The following is a 25,426-nucleotide window of genomic DNA, read 5'->3' as shown; positions in this document are numbered from 1 at the left end:
GAAGGAAAAAGGTGTATGAATTTCCAGCTAAATTTAGCGGGAAAACTGATGTCGCATGACCTGTAGACGAATTTACATTCCTTGCCCGATTTATAAAGAAATTTGATGTCTCATGACCCGACGTCACGAGACCTATACACCCATTTAGTTTCCCTGCTTAAAGGGGCCCTGCAATCATATTTAAAGGGACACTGACACCCCCCAAAATTTTTTTTTCATTTTTTGCCAGGCGCTTTATTATGGTGTCAGAGGACTACCCAATTAATATTTTGCAACAGAGTAGCGTATTTTTTTAATAAAGCCAAAAGACGCAACTGCTTGAAACCGAAACCGAAACCCGACGGAGATCGGAGAAGTGGAGAGAAGAAAATGAGTGGCGGAAGTCACGTGGCTACACCTGACCGTGCGGTTTTTCTTGTTTTTTTTTTTTTTTCTCCTCTCCGTAGCAGACGACACGACATGCGGCGTACGGGAAGTGTTCGCCATGGCGTGCGCTTCTTTTGCAGTTATGTTTGTTCCGCTCGTTGTTCTGTACTCCAAGATGAGTTGTTTTGTACATTGAGGAGTTGGAGATGAGTAGTGAGTGCCCGTGGTGAATTTCCATGATCGGCTCCGAAAAGAATACACCCAAGATGTTGCGTGAAGAGCTGGCTCACATGTCCTGCGTCCGGGAAAAAAAGGGCATTGTGTGACAGAGTTTCCGAAAGATCAACGGGATCGGGACCAATGGCTGGCTGCAATTAATTTAGAACATATACGGGCACCTCGGAAAGCGGACGCTACCCGGTTTATATGCTCCTTGCATTTTGTGGAAAGTGATTACATTGAGTTCGCAGGTGTCAAAAAGGAAATCCCATACCATTTAATTCAGCGAAGTGTCGTCCACAACATTTTTTTTGCTATTTTTAGAGCGCAGCTCTTAGGGGCCCGTTTCCGGCTTGAGCGGCGTCGCCGTCGGCGTAACCGCGCGGTGCATCATGGGAAATGTCCCATAATGCACCGCGCGAGCCCCCCACCGGGGTCACGTGACCTCGTGGGGGGCACGTGACCCCCCCCGAGGTCACGTGACCCCGGTGCATCATGGGAAATGTCCCATAATGCACCGCGCAAGCCCCCCACCGGGGTCACGTGACCTCGTGGGGGGCACGTGACCCCCCCCCCGAAGTCACGTGACTCCCCTGAGGTCACGTGACCCCCGCCGATGTCGCGTGACCCCCCCAATGACCGGCATCCACATCGTCATCATCACTGATGACGTCATCATCACTGATGACGTCACCGGCATCCACATCGTCATCATCACTGATGACGTCACCGGCATCCACATCGTCATCGTCATCATCACTGATGACGTCACCGGCATCCGCATCGTCATCATCACTGATGACGTTACCGACATCCGCATCGCCATCGTCATCATCACTGATGACGTCATCAGTGACGTCACTGATGTCGTCACCGGCATCCACATCGTCATCGTCACTGATGACGTCACCGGCATCCGCATCGTCATCGTCATCATCACTGATGACGTCACCGGCATCCGCATCGTCATCATCACTGATGACGTTACCGACATCCGCATCGTCATCGTCACTGATGACGTCATCAGCGACGTCACTGATGACGTCACCGACATTCGCATCGTCATCGTCATCATCACTGGTGAAGTCATCAGTGACGTCACTAATGACGTCATCGGTACCCGCATCGTCATCGTCACTGATGACGTCATCAGTGACGTCAGTGATGACATCGTCGGCATTGGGGGTCACGTGACCCCAAGGTCACGTGACCCCCCAAGGTCGCGTGAACCCCCTGGTTAGTTTAACCCCCCCCCAGTGCCCTTCCCTCCTCCTCCTCAAGAGCTGCGCTCTAATTCGGCGTTACAGGGAGTTGTAAGCAGCTTTCACTTTTTTGTTTGTTTCTTCAGTGATAATTGTAAAAAAAAAGAGAAAAGATATGTAAACATCAAAAAATGTCGGAAAAAAAAAAAGAAAGGTTTCACGGGGGATTGAACCCGGTCCTACCGCGTGCGAAGCGGACGTCGTTCCCAATGAGCTACTGGAGCATCTTTTCAATGGTGGATCTCTTTCCTTACTAATAATTCAGCCGGTAAACTAAGTTGGAAAGTTTGCTGCCGATTTTCGTCTAGCAAAAGCACTCCCGGGTCGAAGTCAGGAAGCACCACGCATTGGCGACATTCGCACCTAGTAAAGAAATCGTACGCGTGCATATTCTACTCGAAGTAGACACGTCGTGCTTGACGTTTGCGCGAGCGATGTCTTCAGCCACGAGAAGGGAGCGACGTCTCGGCGACGTCTTTGTGCAAATCGGCTCAGTGGTCGGGCGTGTCGTACGGGATGAATACCAATTCTTTTGATCAGTCCCAAATTTCTCTTTTAAAAGTAGGCAGAATTCGCCGGTACCGCGAACGACAGTTCTGAGATAGAGGTCCCACGCCCGTCGTCCGCTGCCATCGCCGTTCCCGCGAGTCCCACGATACGCGAAACGACCAACGCACAGAATGCTTCCGGTTGTCTGTGGAACTTTTTTTTTTCAATCAACGTATTTGCAGCTTTTTAGAAGCCACAAAAAATGGGTTTCATATTTTTTTCTATTTTTAATATTGAGTGTGTGTTTTCAGTGACCCACGATTTTGATTAAATTTGGTGGTCGCATCGATACCTTAGAAAACGGCCCGTGATCGCGGAAAAGAGAGTGAGCGAGATTCGAACCGGCCAGTTCTTGATCGGCGGTTTTCGGGCGGAAAGAAACCGAATTTAGAGCCGCAAATTCTGTTCTGGGTAGTTGAGCTCTCATATGTCACATACAACTAAAAACCTCGGCTAGCATAAATACCCTGTCAGTGTCCCTTTAAGCGTCTACTTTTTCTGCGGTTTCCACGTCTCTTGGGGTTCGAGCAGGCAAGCGGGCACGGGGAGAGTAATTGAACATCAATGCGTCATATTTTAACCGAACGACGCGGAAACCTCCTCCACCTACGGGGGCGACCCGCGGTATCGAAAGTGCGCAATATGCGACGTCTTTGGTCCTAGGCTTACTACTGGTCAGAGCTGCAAAAAAGCTTCTTTTTAGTCGAAATACAAAATATAAGTGTTACAAGCCCTTTCAATTATTTATAAAAGTAGTTCTTGTTCAGTATTTTAGGTCAGAAAAGAAACGAATGCAGTTTATAATGTACGGAAACAAGAAATGACTTGTCGACATACCCGCCACCAAGCGGTGGAAAAGGCGGCGCATAGTAGAAAGGTGTAGTGGGATCAAGCACTGACGAGCGGTGAGCTTAGAAGGGTCCCAGATGTACACTGCTGCGCTGCAGTCGAGGGTCCGACTGGTTTCGAGGGTCCGACTGGTTCCGAGCGTTCCGGAGGACTTCGGCGAATAGCTTTTGCTTGTGGTTTGGCCGTTTGGCGGTATGGCGGCACGAAGTGGCTCCCGTTATGAACTGATCTTTACCCCGAGTTTGCTGTCGTTTGTGGCAAATGAAGTGACATGCCGAATTAGTGTGCAAATGCGGAGCAAAGAAGATGCCAGCCGCCCTGGCTGCCCGCTTCATACAGACTATCCAGAACACGCTTTAGTGGTGCCCTTTCGAGCCGTCGACACGGAGTGCAGCTGCCGCGAGTGCTCGCCGAGCTCACTACCCCTCCTCTAGTTCCCGGCCACTAAAGCAACCAAGGACGTCATGAAGGAGGTTATTTTTTGCTTGTTTTTGTAATCTTAATTTGACCATAACTTTTAAACTAAAGCAAATTCGAGAAAAGAGAAGTTTTATTAAGATACTATGTTCATTGCGCTCAGGTTCAATGCAAATTAAAAACCAGAAAAAAAAAAAAAGAAAAAAAAAGGCCCTTTAACGTGTTGGAAAATCTGATAAAAAAAAAAAAAAAAGTTCTGCACTCTCCGAAACGACGCTTCAACGTCTTCCAAATAATTTTAAGCAATCGCACCTTAAATACCGCATTTCATGCCGCTTTCTTAATGCAATTTGTTGAAAAGAAGAATTGCTCATGATCTTTTTTTTACACAAAGTGGTTCAAGGCCGTGTAGATAGTGATTTGTTGTCATCACTAATACAACTTTACGTGCAGACCCGCGTTTCCAGATGTTCATGTATATTTTACCCATCTATTGAAAAAGAATCCCGTCTCCTCATGTTGAAGTATTTTCAGATTTGTTTGTTTTTAAAGGTGAATCCGATTATTAACCTGGACCGTTTTGGTTTTCAATTATGTGCCACCATATTCTGACCGGCTGGTTGTTCCGGGGCATCAAAGTAAATCATTATTATCATTATTATAGGACTTTGGGGATAAAGGTCACTGCCAATTTTTTAAGATTTATTTTTCCGACACTCTTGTTACCAGGACTGCCCCTAGTAAAGTCAGAGTGAAGTTCGAGGCTAAAGACATACAAATGCACACACACGCACCAAAAGCGCACTGCTACAGAGCCACTTTCTGGATCAAATTGATTTATCTACAAAAAAACGCCCAAGCGAAGACGTGGACAGTTGCAAAGCTGTGCTTCCAACATCTCCCCGGTTGCGGCAATCGGTTCATGGCCTCCGTTGCATGCTGAAGAAACAGCAACTCTCCCTCCTTCCTTTTCCTCCATTGCAAATTCTCAGATCTCCATTTCTTGCTTACCCGCACACTAGCCCACCATCATGATTGTCCCATTACAGCGAGCGGTGCTTTTCAAATGTTATAGCCAATTTTCCATTCAGAGGAGCTTCATGCAGAATGCAAGTTCGCCTGCTTTTCTTGCAGGGGTTGTGGTGATTGAGGGATAGAGGTAGACCTCAAAGCAACCTACCCTTGAGGTCTTCTCACCATCCCTCAATTAGAGCCAATCAGAACTCTGTATTCTGACATCGCAACCCGCGCCAAAAAAGCAGACGAGCTTGTGCTCCACCTATCTACCCACTCACAATGATTCCACGGCCCATACTTACGTTTTGTGGACGCTGGCTTCCTGATCGGCGCCTTGCCACTCTTGGAGGCGGGGATGGGAGTGACCTTGGGGTCCAACTCTGAGCGAGATAGACCAGAAATCAAGCCTAATAGGCTTCTGCAGCAAGGTATAGAGAGGTAGCAAATGCACGGTCAGTCAAACGCAAACACGATTTGAACAGTTGCAGTTGACCGTGACACTGTTACGACGAGAGAATGCCGGTACCACCTGTCAGGTAGCACTGGAACATTTATGGACAGTCCAGACACAGAGAGACAATAGAGAGGCAGGCTTCGCTTACAGGTGATACTGAATCTTCATTAAAACAGGTAATGAGATTACAGTAAACTTTGCATGGCACATATACTGGCTTTCATGCCTTCAACAAGAATGGACTATTTTGCATGAATAATCCACACTAAATGGCAAGATGGCAGCAAGCATTCACAGTCTGCTGCCCTTCTTGCAACAAAGACTCCCCTAGCTTCGTCAGCACCGTTCTAGTTTTCGTAGCGGGTTACAGACAGTGTTGCGGGACGGCAGAAAAGATCTATGAAGAGCCCCTAGTGACAGAAAGATTGAACGAACAATAGTCTTGACCAGCTGCAGACTGTACTGTCCAACTGTAGACTGCGAACACTTTCAAGAGTAAGGTGGAAAGACTGGCTAGTATGTACAGTCTCCAACAATGAAAAAGATAAGTTTGACAAGCCGGTTTCGGGGGGGGGGGGGGGGGGGGGGGGGGGGTGCTTTCTTTTAAATCTGAAGTGCCTTTATCCAGGCTGTGCTTAGCAGCACTGTATAAACTGATTTTGGCAAATGGGTCTTTCCTATTGTGGGAGATTACGTCGTAAGATTACTACAAGAGCCAGGGAATGAGGACTAGAAAACAGTCTTCACTCCTGGCTCATGACTTTTTTTTCGTTTCAAGGGACCTGTGTGTAGTAAAGTCACTCACCTGCCCCAGTGTTTAGTTCAAGCAGTGGCTTGCGCGGGACAAAGCTGGCATTGAGTGTGTCGAAGCGAGGGGCGGTGGTCAGGCACGACACCGGCAGCCGTCGCGGGAGAGGGCCTGCGGAATGAAACAGATTCAGCAACCTTTGGACACCCATCAAAAAAACAAATCGCACTAACTGAACTGCTCTGGGAGCGGTACACAATGTTAATGTCTTATGTAAAGTTCATATACAAGGTTTGAGCCCCAGCGGCGCTCGAACCACCAAGCTGCGTAGCACAGCTGCTCTAGAAGGGTTGCGGACCAGGCCAAACATGCCAGAGAGCAGCGAGAAGTCACCTAGTCACTAAATGAGCTTTGCATAGGGTATCGGCACTCTTGTCCCCCAACATTTTTGTGGGCGCCGCCTTCTTGTGCCTGTGCAGAGCAGATGCAACTGCCAATCATAATTCAAAAGTGTGACTTCCTGCGCATTAAAATTGGCGTTAGGAAGCTCATGTAATATTGCTTTGCTCCGTCGCAAACCTTTGTAGGGGACGGAAAAGCGTTTCCCGTGGTTTCAGATAAATCTTTACAGAACTGGCAACCATGCTTTCAAGCCCCAAGATGGGTAAGTGTCGTTACTCCGAAGCGTACCTTATTTAGTGACTCTAGTCGTACCACACGACTGCTTGCCTCATTCACGTCAGATTCACATTAAAGATATATAGGGTAACGACAGTACAGTGCGCCAGTTCGCCTGGTCTTGCCACGGTAAAACCCGCGACACACTCCCTGCTCCTTGGTTTCTGTCCACGTGACGAAGCGAACGAGAATTCAATAATACAAAAGTAATTGTGTTGAGAGTTCATTTAGAGAGCGGGAACTTGGCTGGCCCCCCAACGGGCGTCTGCCGTCTTCGCACCAGACGAGAAACTTTGCCGGCGAAGTATTACTGCCGGCCTGGGGTCTTTCAATGTGCATCACGCGTCAATGATGCACAACCGCATGCCGGTACAATGTTCATTCCGATCGAAACTGGCAGGGGCAGGCACTGAACCCAGGATCCCTGGGGTCTGCAGCATGAGCTTCCACTCCCTGTGTTTCGAGCTGAGGTGTTAATACATTATATGACCACATTACCACGATCCCCTAGTAAAATGAAGACATAGAACCACATATTGATGGCGGTGCACCTTTTAGAATGGCCTCCTCTTGGAAATCCAAACGAAACTCGTGTTTCGAGCCACCATTGGTACAAGTGTAAATATAAATGAGCATTCTTTTACATGTTCATCTGGACTTTAACTGCATTTTTTTTTATTGCACGTTTTACTGCACTTTTGTTAATCAAGAATACCATTAGAAAGTACTCTTTCTACTTTCATGCACACTTCTACTGCCATTCTTTTACTGCATTAAGCTTTTTGCCGATTATGCGGCACGTGACAAATTGTCTCATTTGTGTTCACGGGTACTTTTAGAATCTTGCAAAAGCCCACCAAAAAGCAACACTATAAATAAATTTGGAAATATTGAACTACCGTAATATTTTAAGAATACCGTATTTACTCCCATAATGAATGCACCCTCCACAACAGGCGTCAATGTTTGGATTTTTTTTTCCCTCTGCGTGATGAACAATTTCCAAGTTTTAGCTCCACGAGTCTCGAACTGCGTCCAAGGCAGCTAGCCACCAGCCAATTTTCTTTTGCCGCCAAGCGGCCAAGATTAGTCAAGCTAAGCCAAGACGCTCTTGTAATGGCTGCAAATGTGAAGTTGCGGAAGCGATCAACAATGAAACCGAGTGGCACGCACACGCAACAAAGCTGGGGTCGAGGAAGTGCCCAGCTTTGGATAGTCTTCGCTCATCGAATGCATTGATGTCAACAAACACGTCGCCGTCTGCGGTCCACTATCGAACAATAAAATCATGAGGTTAGGTCTAGGAACGGTTACTGTGGCGCGCTCATGATCAGTTGCGGGTGTGCCTCCGTCAGTGGAGACGTGCCACAGTACGCTGCCGTGTTATATTGCCACCTAAAATGACATTTGCGCAAAATGAGTAAATGAAAAAATTTTACCCTGCACAAAGAACCAAAATATATGTCAATTTTTCAGGACAAAAAGAAGTGTGTTCATTACGCAAGTAAACAGGGTAGCCCATCTAAAATCAAGAGCAAATCGGGTGAAAACATGGAGTGGGCTAACTTTCGTTATACAATGGAGAAAAGTTGAAAAAATGCCATTTTTAGGTCATGTGTCCCTTGCAAGTTTGTTATTGTGGCAAGGGGCTATGAAGCAAAGATGACCGTACGTCCCATTCAGCAACGTTCGCTTACATCCCACCACAGCTAACAAGCCGCATTTACGCCAAAAATGAAGCAAAAAAAAAAAAAAAAAATAGGGGTAGATTTGGGGATTTTATGGCAATCAGACGCCATTATATTGAACGCTTTCCAGTCGCGATGTCGTCCTTGAATCTGACGACAGCTAGTTGCAAAACTAGGCCGAGGCCTCTGCCACGCTCACCGGAGTGCATGAAGTCGTCGTTGAGCACCGCCTCGATGGTGGGCCGCCGCTCGGGCTCCGGCTGGAGCATGCGGTTGATGAGGTTCCGGGCGGGACTGCTCACGCTCTTGGGCACGTGGTACTCGTTCTTCTTGATGCGCCCATACGTCTCCTTCAGGGTGGACGTCTCAAATGGCGGCCGCCCCACCAGCAGCGTGAAGCTGCGGACAAACGAGTGCCAGACTCAACTATGGTCACTACAAAAAAAGTAATTGTATTGCGGGTACGTTCAGGGAGGGTAGTCGGCCCCAATGGGCAACTGGCGTCTGCATCGTAAATGAGAAATTCAGCCGGCACAGTACCACAGATTGCCCCAAGTCTTAACGTGCACCGTGCAGTGGCGATGCACGAAAGCACGCCGGTGCAATGCTCATCCAGATCGGAAGATTGAACTCGCAATGCCTTGAACCGCAAGAATTTGCTACAAACTCCAGTATCATGCAGAAAGGTACCGCAAATTGCTGACCCAGTAGGTTTGCGTTTCACGGTGCAAGAGAGACGTCGGAACCCGCTACGAATTTGCCTGTCACGGGAACAGATATTGTACGCGCAGATTGCAAACAAAGACGCAGGAGCCTGCGACGAACTGTCACAGGAATGGATGCCGCAGGCTGCGGAGAAAGCAGATTCACATTTCAGGATGCAATAAACATGCGGGATTAGATCGCATGCCACGGGAACTGATATTGCGAGTGCAAATCGGGGACAAAGACGCAAGGACCCACTGTAACTGGTACTGCACAGTGCGCGATTGATCCGATTCCCGTCAAATGTCACGTGATATTCGACTGGAATCGGGGATGGGAATTGTTTCAGAATTTTTATAGTACATGTATTTTGCCAGAAAAACGAAACGGACAATCTCTCAGCAGAGGGCGCTCATATGGGATTTTGCAGTAGCTACTTTAACAACCGGATTTCATTTGTTACTTCTGTGCACAAATGATTAAAAAAAAAAGCTTTCACCCTTTCCACTGGTGAAGAAGGAAGAGCAGCGAAGCTGTACTATGGTGGGGTGACCTCAAGGACGACGTCTAGGACAACCTCAAGGACGACGTCTAGGACAACGCTCAGAGAAATTCAGCCTTTACACTCTGGTGAAAACCAGAGTGGAAAGGTTGCCGCCATCTATAAGCGAGGCCGGCAAGCCGGTTATCGGGTTGCAGCCGTCGCTCATAGATTGCAGTGGCTGTCAAGAGTTGTGTCAACATTTGTGTGGTACCGGACACGATCCTGGGGAACTTAGCCCTTAATAGCTCCACTGTAAAAAATTAACTGAAAGCAAACACAGAAAAGAACAAAAACATCACTCACAGAATGCAGCCAATGGACCAGACATCCACCTCGTAGCTATGGCCCTTCTTGCCCAGGATCTCTGGTGCAATGTAGTTTGGGGTGCCACAAAGCGTCCTGCAGAAAACACACAAACGAGAGGACTGAGAAACAGGAACAAACGGCCCAAAGACGGTACCAAGTTAGTTTTTAGAAAGTGCATGAATTGATGCGTAAGCATCCAAGAACCAAGCCACCAAGAACGAAACACCAGAGTACTGGACGCAGGGGCGGGGGGGGGGGGTACGGATCAGATGTTTTTGCGTATCAGCGTCAAAGCGCAAAATCATGGCATTCATACATCTTCCTGTAAGGGCCGGTTGCACCAACACCGCTTAGCGCAAAGCGGAGCTTAGCCGGGAACCTAAGCTTAGTTTCGGTTTCGTTCGGTTGCACCAAAATCGCCTATCGCTAAACCTAGCACTAAACTACGCTTAACTTAAGCGCTCAACATTGGGCGCTTTGCTTTTGGTTGTTTCTTAATCCTGGATTTAAAACATGATGGCTGGTTTGTCGCGGTCGACGAAATTGGTTGTGCAAAGCGTTTTAGGCTACATCAGCATGAAAGTGTCGACAAAATGACCTTCGATTGTGACAAGGATGCAAAATATTGTCGCGTGAAGTGTTTATCGACCCCTGTTTTCAAGTTGGCTCTCCACTCTCTGGGTGTGTTAGCCCTAACCGAGATATGTTGTCACGTTCCTGAAGTGACGGTGAAAGCGAGAGACGAAGAAGTGGGCAAGCTCGAGCAAAAGGGAAAGGATAAGCTCGAGCAAAAGGGAAAGGAGAAGCTCGCGCAGGACATTCGACGACTGAACCTGAAGGGCGGCAGCTGACACGCGAACGCTCCCGGCAGCCCAGGCTTCGCTCCTGGAGAACCCTGGCTCCGCTCCAGGTCTTCTCGCCGCCATCGAGCCGGGGCGACGTCGTGCCTGCTGCTCGCACCAGAAGCCCGGAGCATTGGACTTCGAGCTCGAAGGCGGACGCGAAGGGGTGTCCTCGCAACACTCCTGTCAACCCAGGCCACGTACCTGGTCGGTCAAGCGACACCATCGAACCGGTGCTGGGAGGCCCAGAGCTCCTAGCAAGCTTGGACCCACACCCGTAACATCGAAGGACAAGGCCGCGTACCTGGTCCGTCAAAGGATACCATCGAACCGGTGCTGGGAGGCCCAGAGCTCCTAGCAAGCTTGGACCCACACCCGTAACATCGAAGAACAAGGCCGCGTTCCGTTCCAAACAAGATCGACGCTCGAGACTGAGTGTTCTCAGCGCGCGACCGAGATTGTCTGTATTGACTGTAGCTATTTAACCACTCTATTTTTTTTTCTTTCACTTCCGCTTATAATTTTGTTTTCTGTTCTGCTTTCCTTTGTGCTTGTGAGTAAATGAATTTTTGCTCGTCTACTTATGTGTCGCTTCGTCTTTCGACATGCCCTCTTCCCCGCGGAGGAACATGACATATGTACAGAGCTGTGGGGCTCACGTCTGTCTTCCTGTTGGTTCTTCTGTCAACGAGCTTATTCGTATGTACTTACTGATTTTCGCATAACTGTAACGTATTGTTATTTACCACCTTGTTTATTTACACTTGCAGCGCGTATCCTTCAATCCTATCAGCGCGTTGAATAGTGGCAGTACATGATCTCGGCGATCAGTTGATTGTCGACACCTCTGCCGCTTGCATTAGATTGCGGCGCTTTTAAGTAATAAAACAGCGAAAATTCAATTTTTTTCGTTTTCTGAGTTTTGAGACAATCTTCAGTGAATTTTCCTAATCTCGCGAGTAGAATCTTGGCTTCAGAAAACTATCATTCCACAACCGAAACTTTTTTGGTGATCGCGATTTTTTAGGAATATTTTGCTTTATATCTTTCATCAGTGGCGACGACAAATCGTAACGACTACAATGCTAGATTCGTTCATTGCTGTATCGGGGCAGGCTGGGGCAGGTGATGCGAAAAGACGACCGTTCTTACCGGCACGATGTGATGTACGACAGGAGTTTTTTTGTTTTGTTTTCTGAACTCGACAGTGTGCTACTGAAGTCCGTTTGAGGCTGCAGCGAATGTTCAACGATGGTACAGTGCAGCTCTGTCATCTTGCTGATAGCAATGAGTACCGTCGATGCAAGGTCTCGTGACCTGACCTCTCGACGACTTCTATTCGACGATTTCCGGGCATTTGCGCAGCTGCCGTGGCGAGTTCGTCATTGTTTTGAGCTTTATCCGTCTCAGGCATGACTTGATTTTAGTAGTCATCTTACCTGCCTACTCATTCTCGATGATGTTTTGTCTGCAGTGATGTAGCGAGTAGAGCGTCCTTCTCGCGTTCGGTGAGATTTGGGGCCCCCGATGGCTCCTTTATCTCAAAATGTGAGCACGAAAACTACTGTCACTGTTAAAGTATTTTGTTATCAACCGATATTAAACACACAATCACAGATGTAAAGAGCATTCGTGTTTATTTAAAGCGTTGACTACAGTTTTTGAACGTTAAGCGAAAACATGATTGAATTTGGAGACCTTTAATTCCTTACTCACCGAAGAAATACAGCGAAAGCAGACGCCGACGACTACTACGGCAGTTTTTTTGTTTACATCACGTGATTCCTCTCCGCCAATTGTATTCGTCCCCCTGAGCGTTCCCTAGTTCGCTCTGTTTATCCCTACATTCCCTACGCAAATCCAGCGTTTAGCTAGGGGTGCGTCTGTAAAGCCGGGTTAACGTTGGTGCAACCGGAATTTAAACCCGTGCTTATCTGAGCTCAGTTTAGCACGCTAAGCCGCCTTAAGAAAGAGCCGCTTTGGGTAAAGATAAGCGACGTTGGTGCAACCGGCCCTAAGTGTTTTTCCATGGGCTGAACAAATCAAGTGCAGCGACGAATGCCGCACGAGTTGCACTTTCAGTGAGTATGTTTATACAGCTTGAGCAATTTAGCCAGTGCGGTACAACCACTAGCCTGGGGTCTTTAACGTGCACCACGCAGTAGTGATACACGACTGCACACACAGGTATGATGCTAATACAGATTGAAACGGGCAGGTAGGATCCCTGGGTTCTGCAGCGTGAGCTGGCTGTCGAGCTTTCGACTGTGCTCAGACTTAAGATGAAACTAACTATACGTCGAGTAGAGACTCTGCGAGATAATACTTGCACCATTTTCGTTTCCTCCTACTTCTCTGAATATAAAGGTCAACCAATAATCAAATATTTTTATTTTTCTACTCGCCGACGTGATTGGTCCGAGTGATTTTGGAGGACCCTTTGGAGCATAAACAAACATTTCATTTTTATTCATTCCAGTGCAAATATCATGTTAAGATTTATGCATTTATGTAGACTGAAGTGCATTGAAGTATAAGGCACTGTAACAAGATGCTCATTGGGGAAGGAGAGTAAAAACTGCTGTGCATGGTTATTGTAGGTACAAAATCAAATGTAACCCAAATATAGATAAAAGCTGTAATAAAACCATTTTTTTTTATTTAGAGAATACAAAGCTTTTGTCGTTTGATTATGAACATCAATGATGTTCTATAAATAAATAAATAAATAAAGCATATTTATCGTTTGCATGCCGATTTTTGTCATGGGGTACCGCACCCCATGACAAAAATCGGCATGCAAGCGATAAATATGCTTTATTTATTTATTTATTTATTTAAGTACCCTCAAGGCCCTGGGGCATTACAGAGGGGAGTGGTACAAGACAAGTTTGGAACACAAACAATATACAAACACTAAAAGCCAAGCACGAAAAATGTAAAAAAAAAAATATGTAAACAAATTAAGAAATGTATAAAACAAGGCAAACAAACAAAGAGAGATATTAACATAGGTAAGTAGTCAACGCACTTTTAAACAAGTCAAAGGATGGTATGTTTACTAATTGCGTGGGAAGGCGGTTCCACTCTGAAGATGTCCTTGGAATGAAAGTTATAATAGGCTGAGGTAATGCAATGAGGAATTCCGACTTTAAATTGATGATCTACGCGCGGAGAGATGAAAACAGGATTTAACATTAGTTTGTTTTTTAGCGGAGTATTGGAATGATAAATTTTATAAAAAAGACACAAACGAGATATTTTTCGGCGTAATGAAAGAGCAGGAAGTGATAAATTAGTTTTCATAGTTGAGACACTAGATGTGCGATGATAGTTAGTAAATATAAAACGGGCACCGCGATTCTGTAGGGCTTCAAGATCAGTCACGAGAGTTGAGAGACCAGGATCCCAAATTGCTGCTGCATAGTCTAGTTTGGAACGGACAAGGGATTTATACATTAGTAGTTTTAGGGACACTGGGGCTAACCTAAAGTTTCTCTTCAGGTAACCAAGCATGGAGTTAGCGTTGGCGATAATGTGGTCAGTATGAGTTTTCCATGACATGTTAGAAGTGATGTGCACCCCAAGGTACTTATAGCATGGTACAGTTTCAAGAGGAATTTCAACGATTGAGTAAGTAGGAGATATAGTAATTCGACGGGAGATAGTCATCGCTTTACATTTGTTAGTATTGAGGGACATTTGCCACAAATCACACCAATCAGCCACAGCTTGTAAGTCATTTTGAAGAAGTTCGATGTCAGTAGTATTATTGACTTCTCGATAAATTACACAATCATCAGCAAAGAGGCTAATCGATGATGATACACACAGTGGTAAGTCATTTACGTAAATTAAAAACAACAGGGGCCCCAAAACAGACCCTTGCGGTACACCTTATTACATTTATTAAAGAACAAAATTCCACTGAACATGTTTAAGTTATTCTCAGGTTTGCATTGACTGCTTCAGTTAATTTAGCTTTACTTTACTGTATTAATTAACCGTGTCATCACAGGGATGGAAGCTATTAAAGGTAGTAACTAAACGAGTTGGCATAAAAAAACAAACAGCAGTTCACATTCCTCACATTCAAGTTCACATTCCAGTTGTGAACTTGAATGTGAATACTAGCTGCAGTTTTTCAACGGCAAACGTTCTTTGGCTAGTTGCTCCAAATTTGGTGAAGCCGTGGCCTGTGATGTCGAATGACTTCAGTTTCTTTGCTAAATTCAGTGGGAAAATTGCAGATGCGTGATTTCTAGGCCAATTCAGTCTCCTCGCTAAACCCCATAATTTGCAGCTGTATCCTGTCCCGTACGCAAGAGGGAAAGCTTACGACGCTTTCCCTCTCGCATAAGGAAGGCTGACGAACCAGCGAACAAATGGATCGAAAAAGCTTCGGTGGGAACCGCGCCGCGGTTCCACGAAACCGGCCCAGTCCGTACCAAGGACAGCGGCATGCACCGGGGCAATATACGCCGACGCATCTAAAAGAGAAGAAGAAACTCACTTCTTGCGCTCGCCCTCGTAGTCTATACGGGTGGCCAGGCCGAAGTCGCCGACCTTGAGCTCCATGCGGTCTGTGAGCAGCAGGTTGCCAAGCTTGAGGTCCCGGTGGATCACCTTTTGGGAGACCAGGTAGTGGCAGGCCTGCACCAGGTGCTGCAGGAAGTAGCGCACCTCGGGCTCCGTTAGCGTCTGCCGCCGCCGGTGCATCTCCATCAGGGACTGCGGGGGCAGACAGGGCAGTGGTGACAGTAGGTCAGAAAAACCGCCTTCAACGTAGCATACCACCACTAAGTTGCGGCAGCATTTCTTCGCTGCAGGTTTGCACGGGCGGATATTTAGGAGCTCGGCCCAGCCCGGTCCGCAGTCCCTTGAACTCTGACCCCCACGCGACCCATTTTTCATTTTGAAAATTTGCGGCGGCCTGGCCAACGACGCCTGCTCCGTCGATGCCGGGTATGAATAGCTCGCAATTTCCATGGCATGACAGCTCACTTGCCACTGCTATGCATGTTGACTATGCACTACGGTACCCAATAGTCAATGAAGTAAGCATCCTTTACTCTTTTTTGCTGCTATTATTAGTCAGTACAATCTGCAAAACTAGGCAGCCCATAGAAAAAAATAAATAAAGAAATTGCGAGCGGGTATGATGGTTTACGTGGCTGGGGTCCGTAATGACGCCACTCACTAATCATTTAACACCCCAGGTGTAGGTGCCCCGAGCAGGGAGCCTGCCTTGTAGATTCTAACGCAACGCCATGCCCGTAGGCTAACCCTTACTCGTGCAGATTTCTAAGCCCCGACCCATGTTTCGCCTATGATGAAACTCTAACAAAACCTCACCCTCCGGCCACACAGCTCCAGTATGATGTAAACATTCTTCTCGTCCTCGAAGTAGCTGTGAAAGCCGACCACGTGCTTGTGGTCTAGGCTTTTGTGGATTGTGATCTCCTGTGCCATCTGTCAATCGAGGAAAAAAGAAAAGAGAAGGCCAGATATCAATTGCAGCATCATCCTCGTAGAAATGTTAAACTTTTTGATAGAGGCGTGACAACAGACAAAAAAGAGCAGAGATCAGCAAAGTACCTCACTAATCTGACGGCAGCAAGGTTGATGCACGTTTCTCAGATGAATGCTTTATGTCCATGCTGAACTAACCCAGATTCCACTCTAGATAGCTACGAAGCAACATGCTCATGCACAGTTGAGTTCGAGTGTCCAAGCATTCTAGAAATCAAAAAATTATGCTAGTATGTTTTCAGTAGAGAAATAGACATTGCAGGAGCATAATTTTTCGATTTCTGGGATGCCAGGACTTTGTATAATGAGCTATCACCAAGAACAGAAAACCTCAGAAATGTCTTTAGTGCACCTTTAAAGGCTCGTTCACACACTTAACCGAGTACGACCGAGAGAGACGAGACCGGTTTTTAAGCCAAGTCTTGCGACGTCTTAGGACCGGATGCGTTGCTGCGGAGCTGGTCCCAAGATGTCATAAGAGGCTTAAAAACCGGTCTTGTCTCTCTCGGTCGTACTCGGTTGCAAAAGTGTGAACGGCGCTTAAGACTCCTTGCATCGAGCTGTTGCTTTGCTGACCCTTACGACGAGCCAATGGAGAGGTCGGCTTTACGACGCATTGGAGTCAATGCGACTGTGTGAACAAGTTTATAGAGCCGACCGCCACGAAATGTAGCTGGTTGGGGTGCGACCAGTTGCTGAATTCGTGCGTAATGCAGGAACACCAACAATCGACGTGCAACCCCGTATTTGCAAGGATGATGCCAGGGCCAGTTTGCTGGCGAATGTGGGCATCTCTTCCGGCGGTTAGAGTTGGAGGGAAAAGGAATTTTGACTATTCTGACTGCGCCCATAGGTCGTCAATCACCAGTGATCTACGGTTTCCGAGCGCCGTCAAGACATTAAATTTAGAGTGGAGAATTGTGTCCTGGAATCTCGTGGATAGCCGATGAACTCTAGTATCGGTTTAGACATAGGTTTGAGCTTTATCACTAGCTTGTGGGCTGTCAAAAATAGTCCTGCAAACAGTGGTTGCATTTGTCTAACATGCATTTGTAACAAAGCTAGCATTATTTACACAATTCGAGTGCATTGCGGCATACTTTTTTGACCTCGGGAGCTCTGGGGACACTATAAATGATGTTACAGATGCCCGCTAACACATGGTTGTCAGCACGCATCACCATAATTGCCAAGGTTGTCCTGAGTCGGCCTGCATGTTTTATTTTCCCAACAAGGCGCACACAAATTCTAGGTATGAAGTAACTACAATCAAGGCTATGACAAAACCAAGGTAGAACACTGAGAAAGCATTCTTCTGGGGACGTGAAATGCACTATCTGTGTTTCACAAATATAAGCATTCTTTCGTTAAAGAGCAGACATGTTCCTAACTCTCGGATGAACCAAAAATAAGTAATGTCAGTTAAGAGTACACCAACTTTCAGAAGGAATAGCCGTGGGTGTGGGCACATTTTTTATTATTACGAATTTTTCTTGTTTGTTGTTTAATTTGACACAGCTGTAGAAGTTTCGGCATTTATACGCCTTCAGCACATACATTGTATTTTTAAGAATTAAAATGTTCAAATATTTCGCACCCTATACCAACCTCTTTCTTTTGAAAGAACTACACATTTTGATGTGTCATATTGCTCCTTAAACTAGTTAGAAAAATAAAAGCATTTGTGCAGATCCCTTGTAAATTGCTACTTTTCCAGTGGTCAGGAAAGAGTTCGAGTCACACAACCGGCTCCATGGTGACAAAAAACAAAAGGCACCTAGCATTCAAAAAAAGAAAAAAGAAAAGGCTGCCATAAGTCTGTTTTTACTTCGATTATTCAAGTCTGACTGCGCGCTGAAAGAGGGTGAACCAGCTTGAAATGCAAGGAAAATTAATTGCATTTGTGTAATTTAGGACTGAAGAGAACCGAAGAAAACCACAGGCAAAGCTTATGCTTGCTGGGGGGAATTGTCCTGAATGCTAGGTACTTTCTCCCCATGGAGTTGGTCACGCGACCTTAAAATCCCTGTTGAGGCTATGTTTAGCCACAGGGAGAGAGGGACCTCCCCTGCCACCAGACACCCCTACGAGCGGCCATAACAAAAAACCTACCTTTTCCTTCTGGTGGGATTTAAGCAGCAAGGCCTTCGAGACCACCTTGCCGGCATACATCACGTTGGTGTCCTTGTCGGTCATTTCGTAGCACTTGGCAAATCCTCCCTGGAAAATAGCCCGGACAATCCGAATTTCGAGAAAATCTTGCAAATATGTTTCAGAAAATAACTGCAGGAGCAAAAGGAACCAGGCGTGGGAAGCTACTGCTGTGCCAGTGCAGAGGAATCCATCTTACTGTGTTGTCAATGCAGCACATTTGATAAACTTGTTTTGTTAACCCCCACTTTCCAAAGATGTGCAAGTGGGTAGCTGACACAGAGTTTCAACACTCCAAAAGCGTTACACAGGTGCAGTATTAAGAAAGTATTTTCTAAAGCCCAGAGAAGGTCAAGGCTTTCGCCCGTGCAGCTAAAGGGATGTCCAAAGAGGATATTTCAGAAATCATGAGAACACTTTTCCACCATATAAAATGCAGCGCTCCGCTTCTGTCCGTTTTTTTTTTTTTTTTTGTTATTTTTGCAGGGGGAGAATGCACTTTTTCGGCACAGTTTGCTTGTGGCTGTCCAGACCCACATGATGAGCAAGCATGCTCATCACGTGGGTCTGGACGGACTGCCAGACTTGAACTTTCAATTCATATGGCGGAGAAGTGTCGCCTCACGGTTTCTCAAGTATCACCGCAAAAATAAAATTCGCATCACTAAATGCTCAATCTCCGACCAAACATGAAGCTACTAGCAGTTCGGGCCAGATGCCAAAGTTTCAGGACTAGCGGTTGTCTTGTTAAAAAGTTACAAGTGATTTTCTGAACCTGTCGACGGGAAAATGAGGCCCATTCTCGGCAGTTTACGCTGTTCAGACCCATGCATTCGCGGACTCTGTCGGCCACCATCTTACCTTTGAAAACTTCCGAAAAATCAGTAACAACTTTTGAATAACATAACTTTGTTCTGAAACCTTGGCATCCGGTTCAGACCGCAACAGCTACATTTTAGGCAGAAACAGAGTTTTTGACAATCGATAGTTTCTGTTCGCTGTTAGAAAAACAGTGAATTCCATTCGGGGACACAGAGTCTTCAATAAAAACACGCGTTTTGAACACCAATAGACTACTTCCATATCTGGGAACTTATTGGCCAGGGAGGAGAGTGGCATAGTTTCGGTCGACACATTGAAATGAGGTCAAGGTTTTCCCCGGGCATTTTTTAGGGGTGGTCTGATCACCATGCGAGTGGTGGGTAGGTTGCAATGAGACACAATCTGGCTTGCTGACAGGGGAGGGTAGGGGAGGGGATTAAGAGGAGGACGGTATTTTCACGACTCAAGGAAAAAGTATTAAAGGAAATTCACCAACACGCATACCCCGAAATACTGTGCTGTAAATAAATACAATAGTTTACTTTTCAACTTTTGGCCAGCAATTTTCGCTTACGATATTTTGCCAATAAGGGGAGAGGCACAACGGCGCATGCGCCTTCGCTCCTGCAAGGACGACGTTCGCTTCCCGCAGTGCTTCGATGCAAAATTGCATACCATCGAGATTCACACGTTTATCAGTAACCTCCGCGCTCCCCCGTGGCCCGTTGTTAGGAAGCGCCATAATTTGCGTAGCGAAGGTTACGACAATGTGAAACGTGGGTCATTTGGAAGATTGTGGCATTTCTTGCGGGACGCGGGACACGAGCCTTGAATGCGGGACGGGTGGTCATTTTATTTGCGAGAGGACAGGTACAGAGGTCATTTTCATTTAATCAGGTTAATCCAGCTGGCTTGCACCGCTTAGTGACATTTACCTAACTGTAGATTTAGACACAATTTTCTCTAAAACAAGTTCCCACCAAAGGCGCGATGACCCGAAACTACAAAAGATGGCGTTCGTCAAAATGCTTTTTGTGTGAACGAATGCCACCCCTCTCCGACACTCGACAGGAAACACCCGACGTTGCGTTCTGATATGTCTAATCACTGGAAATTTTCTGCTAACATATTCTGCAAGAACAATATATTTCGAACGATAAGCCGAACCGAATAGCATTTTTATTTCAAATATGCGAAAGGTGGGAACGAGGGAACAACCCCAACGGTTTTGCCACAAGGGGCCACAGGCACACCACAGAGCAGAGTGACGGCCCGTTAGTTACCTCTACGTGCACGTAACCAAATATTGTGTGCATTTTTCTTTTTTCCTCCAGTTATAGCCCATTAACTACCAAACTATAAGGTAGGAACACACAGGAACAAGGCTGACCGGTAGCCGACAAAGGTAAGTTGAAGAGCTGCGTACCTTGCCGAGGAATCGTCCTCGGACATATTCTTTCTTGGCTCGACGGTCAACAACGATGTCTGGCACATCTCGGGGAGCAGTCTTGTCGGAAGACATGACTGGACGCTGCTGCTGCGACCGACCGTCGCTTCGAATATTTCAAATGCGAACTGCCATTCGCGCATCCAACGCTCCTCGCTGCTCGTGTGCTTTTTTGCTTCAAAATTCTTCCCTTCTTCCCTTCTTCCGCTTGCCATTGGTCGAGCCGTTCTTTGGTCTTTGTTATATTAAACTTGCCTTTGTGATTGGCCGTTGGATGAAATCGGTGATGATGATACGTATTTTGACAATTAAAAAAGACGAAGTCATTAATTTGAACTTACAGCAATGTTTTAGCCTTTAAATACAACACTAAAATTTAGAAACCTTTTTAGAAGCTCTTATTTATTTAAGAATGACGAGCCAGATTATTTAAACGAGCCCGCAATGTAAACCTCTGGGTAGCGCAAGTAAACACCCAATTTTAAAAGCATAGTTTGTGGTATACATCCACCCATTAAACAAAACATTCAAAGCTCGTCCTCTAGGCTCGTTGACAACATTATGAAAACAACTATGTGAAACAAGGCCGGACGAAATAGTTCTTTAAATTTTAAAAATTATATTTAAGTCATAAATAATTTAAAGTAAATTGCATTTTAAAGTTGTATAACGATGCTTATTTTGTCTAAATTTAAGGGAGCAACTTTTTGTGCATCGTGTTTTCTTTTCACCAACCGGCTTGCGAGCGACAGTTCATCACTTTCCACGTGAAAAGTTTCCAATTCTGTTATGCTGACTGCAGTGAAATAGTTTTTCCTGCATCACATGCCCAACTGGCTAGGTTTTTAACAATCCGGCACATAAGGATTCCAGTGAACCCTTCACTGGGTGAAAAACTGATTTCGAACAACTCGAGAACGGTGTCAGCATGGCAGCAACCGGCGAGAGAAAAGGGACGTTCAAAGTGAGAACCCTCCAAGACATCGAAGCTGCCGTTCAAGCCAGGTGGGACGCCGAGAAAGTCTTCGAAAGGAACGCAGACGATCAGGCATCGTCTGCTACGACGGGCAAGTTCTTCGTCACTTTCCCGTACCCTTACGTCAACGGCCGCCTTCACCTCGGCCACACGTTTTCGCTTTCAAAATGCGAGTTCGCGGTCGGTTACCAGCGCCTGCAGGGGAAGAAATGCCTCTTCCCGTTCGGTTTTCACGCCACTGGCATGCCCATAAAGGCCTGCGCAGACAAGCTTGCTCGCGAAATTGAACAGTTCGGGTGCCCCCCTGTGTTTCCGGAAGAAACCGGTGATGATGAGATCGGAGTCCAAGACACGGGCGACGCCGCCGAAGCGCTCCTCAAGACCAAGGCCAAGGGCAAGAAAAGCAAGGCGGCCGCCAAAACTGTCGCCGCAAAGTACCAGTGGCAGATAATGCAGTCGCTGGGGCTTTCGGACGAAGAGATCGCCAAGTTTGCGGATGCCAGCTATTGGCTGCAGTACTTTCCGCCGATCATTCGAGAGGACCTTAAGAAGATGGGTGTCAAAGTGGACTGGAGACGCTCCTTTGTGACCACCGACGTGAATCCGTACTACGACTCGTTTGTCCGTTGGCAGTTCAAGCAGCTCAAAGAACGCCAACGTATCAAGTTTGGCAAAAGGTACACCATCTTTTCGCCCAAGGACAACCAACCCTGCATGGACCATGACAGGAGTTCGGGTGAAGGCGTTGGACCACAAGAGTACACTCTTGTAAAGATGAAGGCGGTTGCCCCGCTGCCCAAGGCCTTGAAAAGTCTGGAGGGACGAAAAGTGTTCCTTGTTGCGGCGACCCTTCGCACTGAGACCATGTACGGCCAGACAAACTGCTGGGTGCGCCCCGACATGAAGTATGTTGCTTTCGAACTAGCAGACGGAGAAGTCTTTGTTTGCACCTACCGTGCTGCCCTCAACATGAGCTACCAAGGATTCACTTCAGCAGCTGGGAGTGTGAATGTCCTGCTACATCTCCAAGGACAAGACATCATGGGGCTTGCACTGGAGTCTCCACTGACTTCCTACAAAGTCATTTACACTCTCCCGATGCTCACCATCAAGGAGGACAAGGGAACCGGTGTGGTGACCAGTGTGCCCTCAGATGCTCCGGATGACTATGCCGCCCTCCGTGACCTCAAGAACAAGGAAGCCCTCCGTCAGAAGTTTGGAGTTGCAGATCACATGGTGCTCCCATTTGAGCCAGTTCCCATCATTGAGGTTCCAGGGTATGGGACCCTGAGCGCTGTTGTTGCCTGTGAGGAACTCAAGATTCAGAGCCAGAATGACCGCGAGAAGCTCCAAGAGGCCAAGGAGAAGGTCTACCTTAAGGGCTTCTATGAAGGAGTGCTTCTTGTGGGACCTCACAAAGGCAAGAAAGTCCAGGACATGAAGAAGGACATCCAGAAAGAGTTGATTGAACGTGGCGAAGCTGTACTCTACATGGAGCCTGAGAAGAAGGTGATGTCACGCTCGGGTGACGAGTGCGTCGTTGCGCTGTGCGATCAATGGTACCTGGACTATGGCAACCCACAGTGGAAGGAAATGGCCAAGACTGCTCTGTCAAAGATGGAGACTTACTCGGACGAAGTGCGCAAGAACTTTTTGGCTACGTTGGACTGGCTTTGCGAGCATGCCTGCTCCAGGACCTATGGACTTGGTACCAAGCTACCTTGGGACGAATCTTGGTTGATTGAGTCTCTTTCGGATTCAACCATCTACATGGCCTACTACACCATTGCCCATTACCTTCAAGGAGGAGACCTGATGGGGTCCACCCCATGCCCACCTTTCCACATCAAACCAGAAGAGATGACCCCGGAAGCTTGGGACTATGTGTTCCTCAAGCTCGGAAATGATCCTAAGCTGATGAACAACAAAGCGCTGAATGCAATGCGGAAGGAATTTGAGTTCTGGTACCCAATGGACCTTCGCTGCTCTGGAAAAGATTTGATCCCCAACCACCTGTCTTACTGCATCTTCACCCATTGCGCCATGTGGCCATCAGAGCCGCAGAAGTGGGTCCGTGGTATGAGAGCCAACGGACACCTCCTGCTTAACTCTGAGAAGATGTCCAAGTCGACTGGGAACTTCCTTACCCTTGCCGATGCCCTGGAAAAGTTCTCTGCAGACGGGATGCGTCTCGCACTTGCAGATGCTGGAGACGGCATCGAAGATGCCAACTTTGTCGAGACGATGGCAGATGCTGGGATACTCAGACTATACTCATTCCTGGAATGGGTCAAGGAGATGCTTGCCTCTGCCAACACGCTGCGTACAGGTCCAACAGACAGCTACGTTGACAAGGTTTTCGAGGCAGACATGAACCATGGTATTCGAGTCACGGCAGAGCATTTCGAGCAAATGATGTTCAAGGAGGCGCTGAGGACGGGCTTCTTCGAATACCAGGCGGCCAGGGACAAGTACCGAGAGCTTTGCGTCCTCAAGGGAATGCACCGAGACCTAGTGTTTAAGTTCATAGAAACGCAAGCAGTCCTGCTAAGTCCCATCTGTCCCCATACTTGCGAACACGTATGGTCCCTGCTCGGGAAAGAACAGAGCATCATGAGAGCCCGGTGGCCCGTTGCATCCGAAGCAGACGAGACGCTTTTGCGGTCGTCGCAATACCTCATGGAAGCCGTCCACGAGTTTCGTCTGCGGCTCAAGGCGTTCAGGACCGCTGCAAGCAACAAGTGCAAGAAGAAGGACCTGTCCATGTGTCCTCCAGGGCCCCAGATGACTCGCCTCACGGTCTGGGTTGCCAAGACGTTCCCTCCCTGGCAGCTGACCATACTGACCATGTTAAAGGAGTTGTTCCAGAAGCACAATGGCACCCTCCCAGACAACAAAGTGGTGTCTGCAATGCTCAAGGACAAGCCGGAGCTGAAGAAGTACATGAAGAAAGTCATGCCGTTTGCTCAAGCAGTCCGTGAGAAGGTAGAAAAAACCGGCATTGAGGCTCTCAATGTGACGCTCGACTTTGACGAAAAACAGGTCCTCGAGGAAAACTCTCGCTACATCCTCAACACCTTGGAGCTGGACGACCTTGAGATTAAGTTCAGCGACGAGACTGAAGCAGAGGACAAGGTCAGGGAGGATTGTTGCCCGGGCCAGCCGCACGCCGTCTACGCATCGGACTCGTTTGTCAACCTGCGTTGCATCAATCAGCAGCCTTCTTCAGGACGGTTTGAGCTCCTAGTTCCCATCCTGGATGGCGACTCTGCAGCCAAGGTAGTTGCAAGGTTGGGGAGGATGGATGGCACTCTCGACCTTGACAAACTGAAGGTCACGCTGATGAGGTACGAGGATCCAGTTCTGGGCCCACGGAAAATACCGTCGTTTGGGAACACCGAGGAAGGCAAGCTAGCCATTCCAGAGAAGGCCGTCTTCCGGATAAAGAAAGACAAGGACGGCGTCGATATGGAACTGGACGGGACCACAGTGGACGTTGGTGGCCAGATCTCGTATGTCGTGTCTTGAGAACCGGTCATCCAAAGGCTGCAAGCCGCCGCTTTTTTCTGAACTATTTATTTTAATAAAATAGTTTTGCACACTTTGTGTGGGCTCGTTGAATATTCCGACTGTCAGGCTTCAAGTGTACTGGCTCTACAACTTCCATTGCATGCTAATCTGAAAATCTTTAATATGCTTTGATATACTTTTTTGTTTTTTTGCAGAATGAGGATGGTGGCAGGCATTTAAAGGGATTATCCGGTGACATCTGGAAGTTGCCCAGTTTTTGAGCTAGTCCCAGTCACGTGGGATATTTATTTCATTAAAATACGCCCCACTATTGGTTAAATCAT

The 25,426-nt window shown here is 47.1% G+C and overlaps 2 protein-coding genes across 2 annotated transcripts in view; one reads left to right on the top strand and one right to left on the bottom strand.

Moving 5' to 3' along the window:
* The window catches only part of LOC115328060 (serine/threonine-protein kinase PLK1), a 28,712-nt gene extending 7,917 nt beyond the window's left edge, over window positions 1-20,795 (bottom strand). Inside the window, exons 1-8 of the mRNA XM_040220614.2 lie at window positions 20,576-20,795; window positions 18,289-18,396; window positions 16,000-16,116; window positions 15,158-15,375; window positions 9,800-9,895; window positions 8,447-8,646; window positions 5,939-6,052; window positions 4,982-5,059 (exon numbers count right to left, since the gene is read on the bottom strand). Of these exons, the coding sequence (XP_040076548.1) occupies window positions 4,982-5,059; window positions 5,939-6,052; window positions 8,447-8,646; window positions 9,800-9,895; window positions 15,158-15,375; window positions 16,000-16,116; window positions 18,289-18,396; window positions 20,576-20,671 (1,027 nt within the window). The 5' untranslated portion in view covers window positions 20,672-20,795. The remainder of the gene's footprint in view (window positions 1-4,981; window positions 5,060-5,938; window positions 6,053-8,446; window positions 8,647-9,799; window positions 9,896-15,157; window positions 15,376-15,999; window positions 16,117-18,288; window positions 18,397-20,575) is intronic.
* A 359-nt stretch (window positions 20,796-21,154) lies between these two features.
* LOC115328061 (leucine--tRNA ligase, cytoplasmic) lies at window positions 21,155-25,176 on the top strand. Its single transcript, XM_029989138.4, has one exon. It carries the CDS (start codon window positions 21,525-21,527, stop codon window positions 25,098-25,100), a length of 3,576 nt encoding a protein of 1,191 aa, XP_029844998.2. The 5' UTR covers window positions 21,155-21,524; the 3' UTR covers window positions 25,101-25,176.
* The last annotated feature ends 250 nt before the right edge of the window (window positions 25,177-25,426 follow it).

Source organism: Ixodes scapularis, unplaced genomic scaffold, assembly GCF_016920785.2.
Source record: "Ixodes scapularis isolate PalLabHiFi unplaced genomic scaffold, ASM1692078v2 PGA_scaffold8__174_contigs__length_109621045, whole genome shotgun sequence".
NCBI classification, from domain to species: domain Eukaryota; kingdom Metazoa; phylum Arthropoda; class Arachnida; order Ixodida; family Ixodidae; genus Ixodes; species Ixodes scapularis.
The sequence above is the reverse complement of the archived record's forward strand: the minus strand, read 5'-3'. Positions and strand labels throughout refer to the sequence as shown.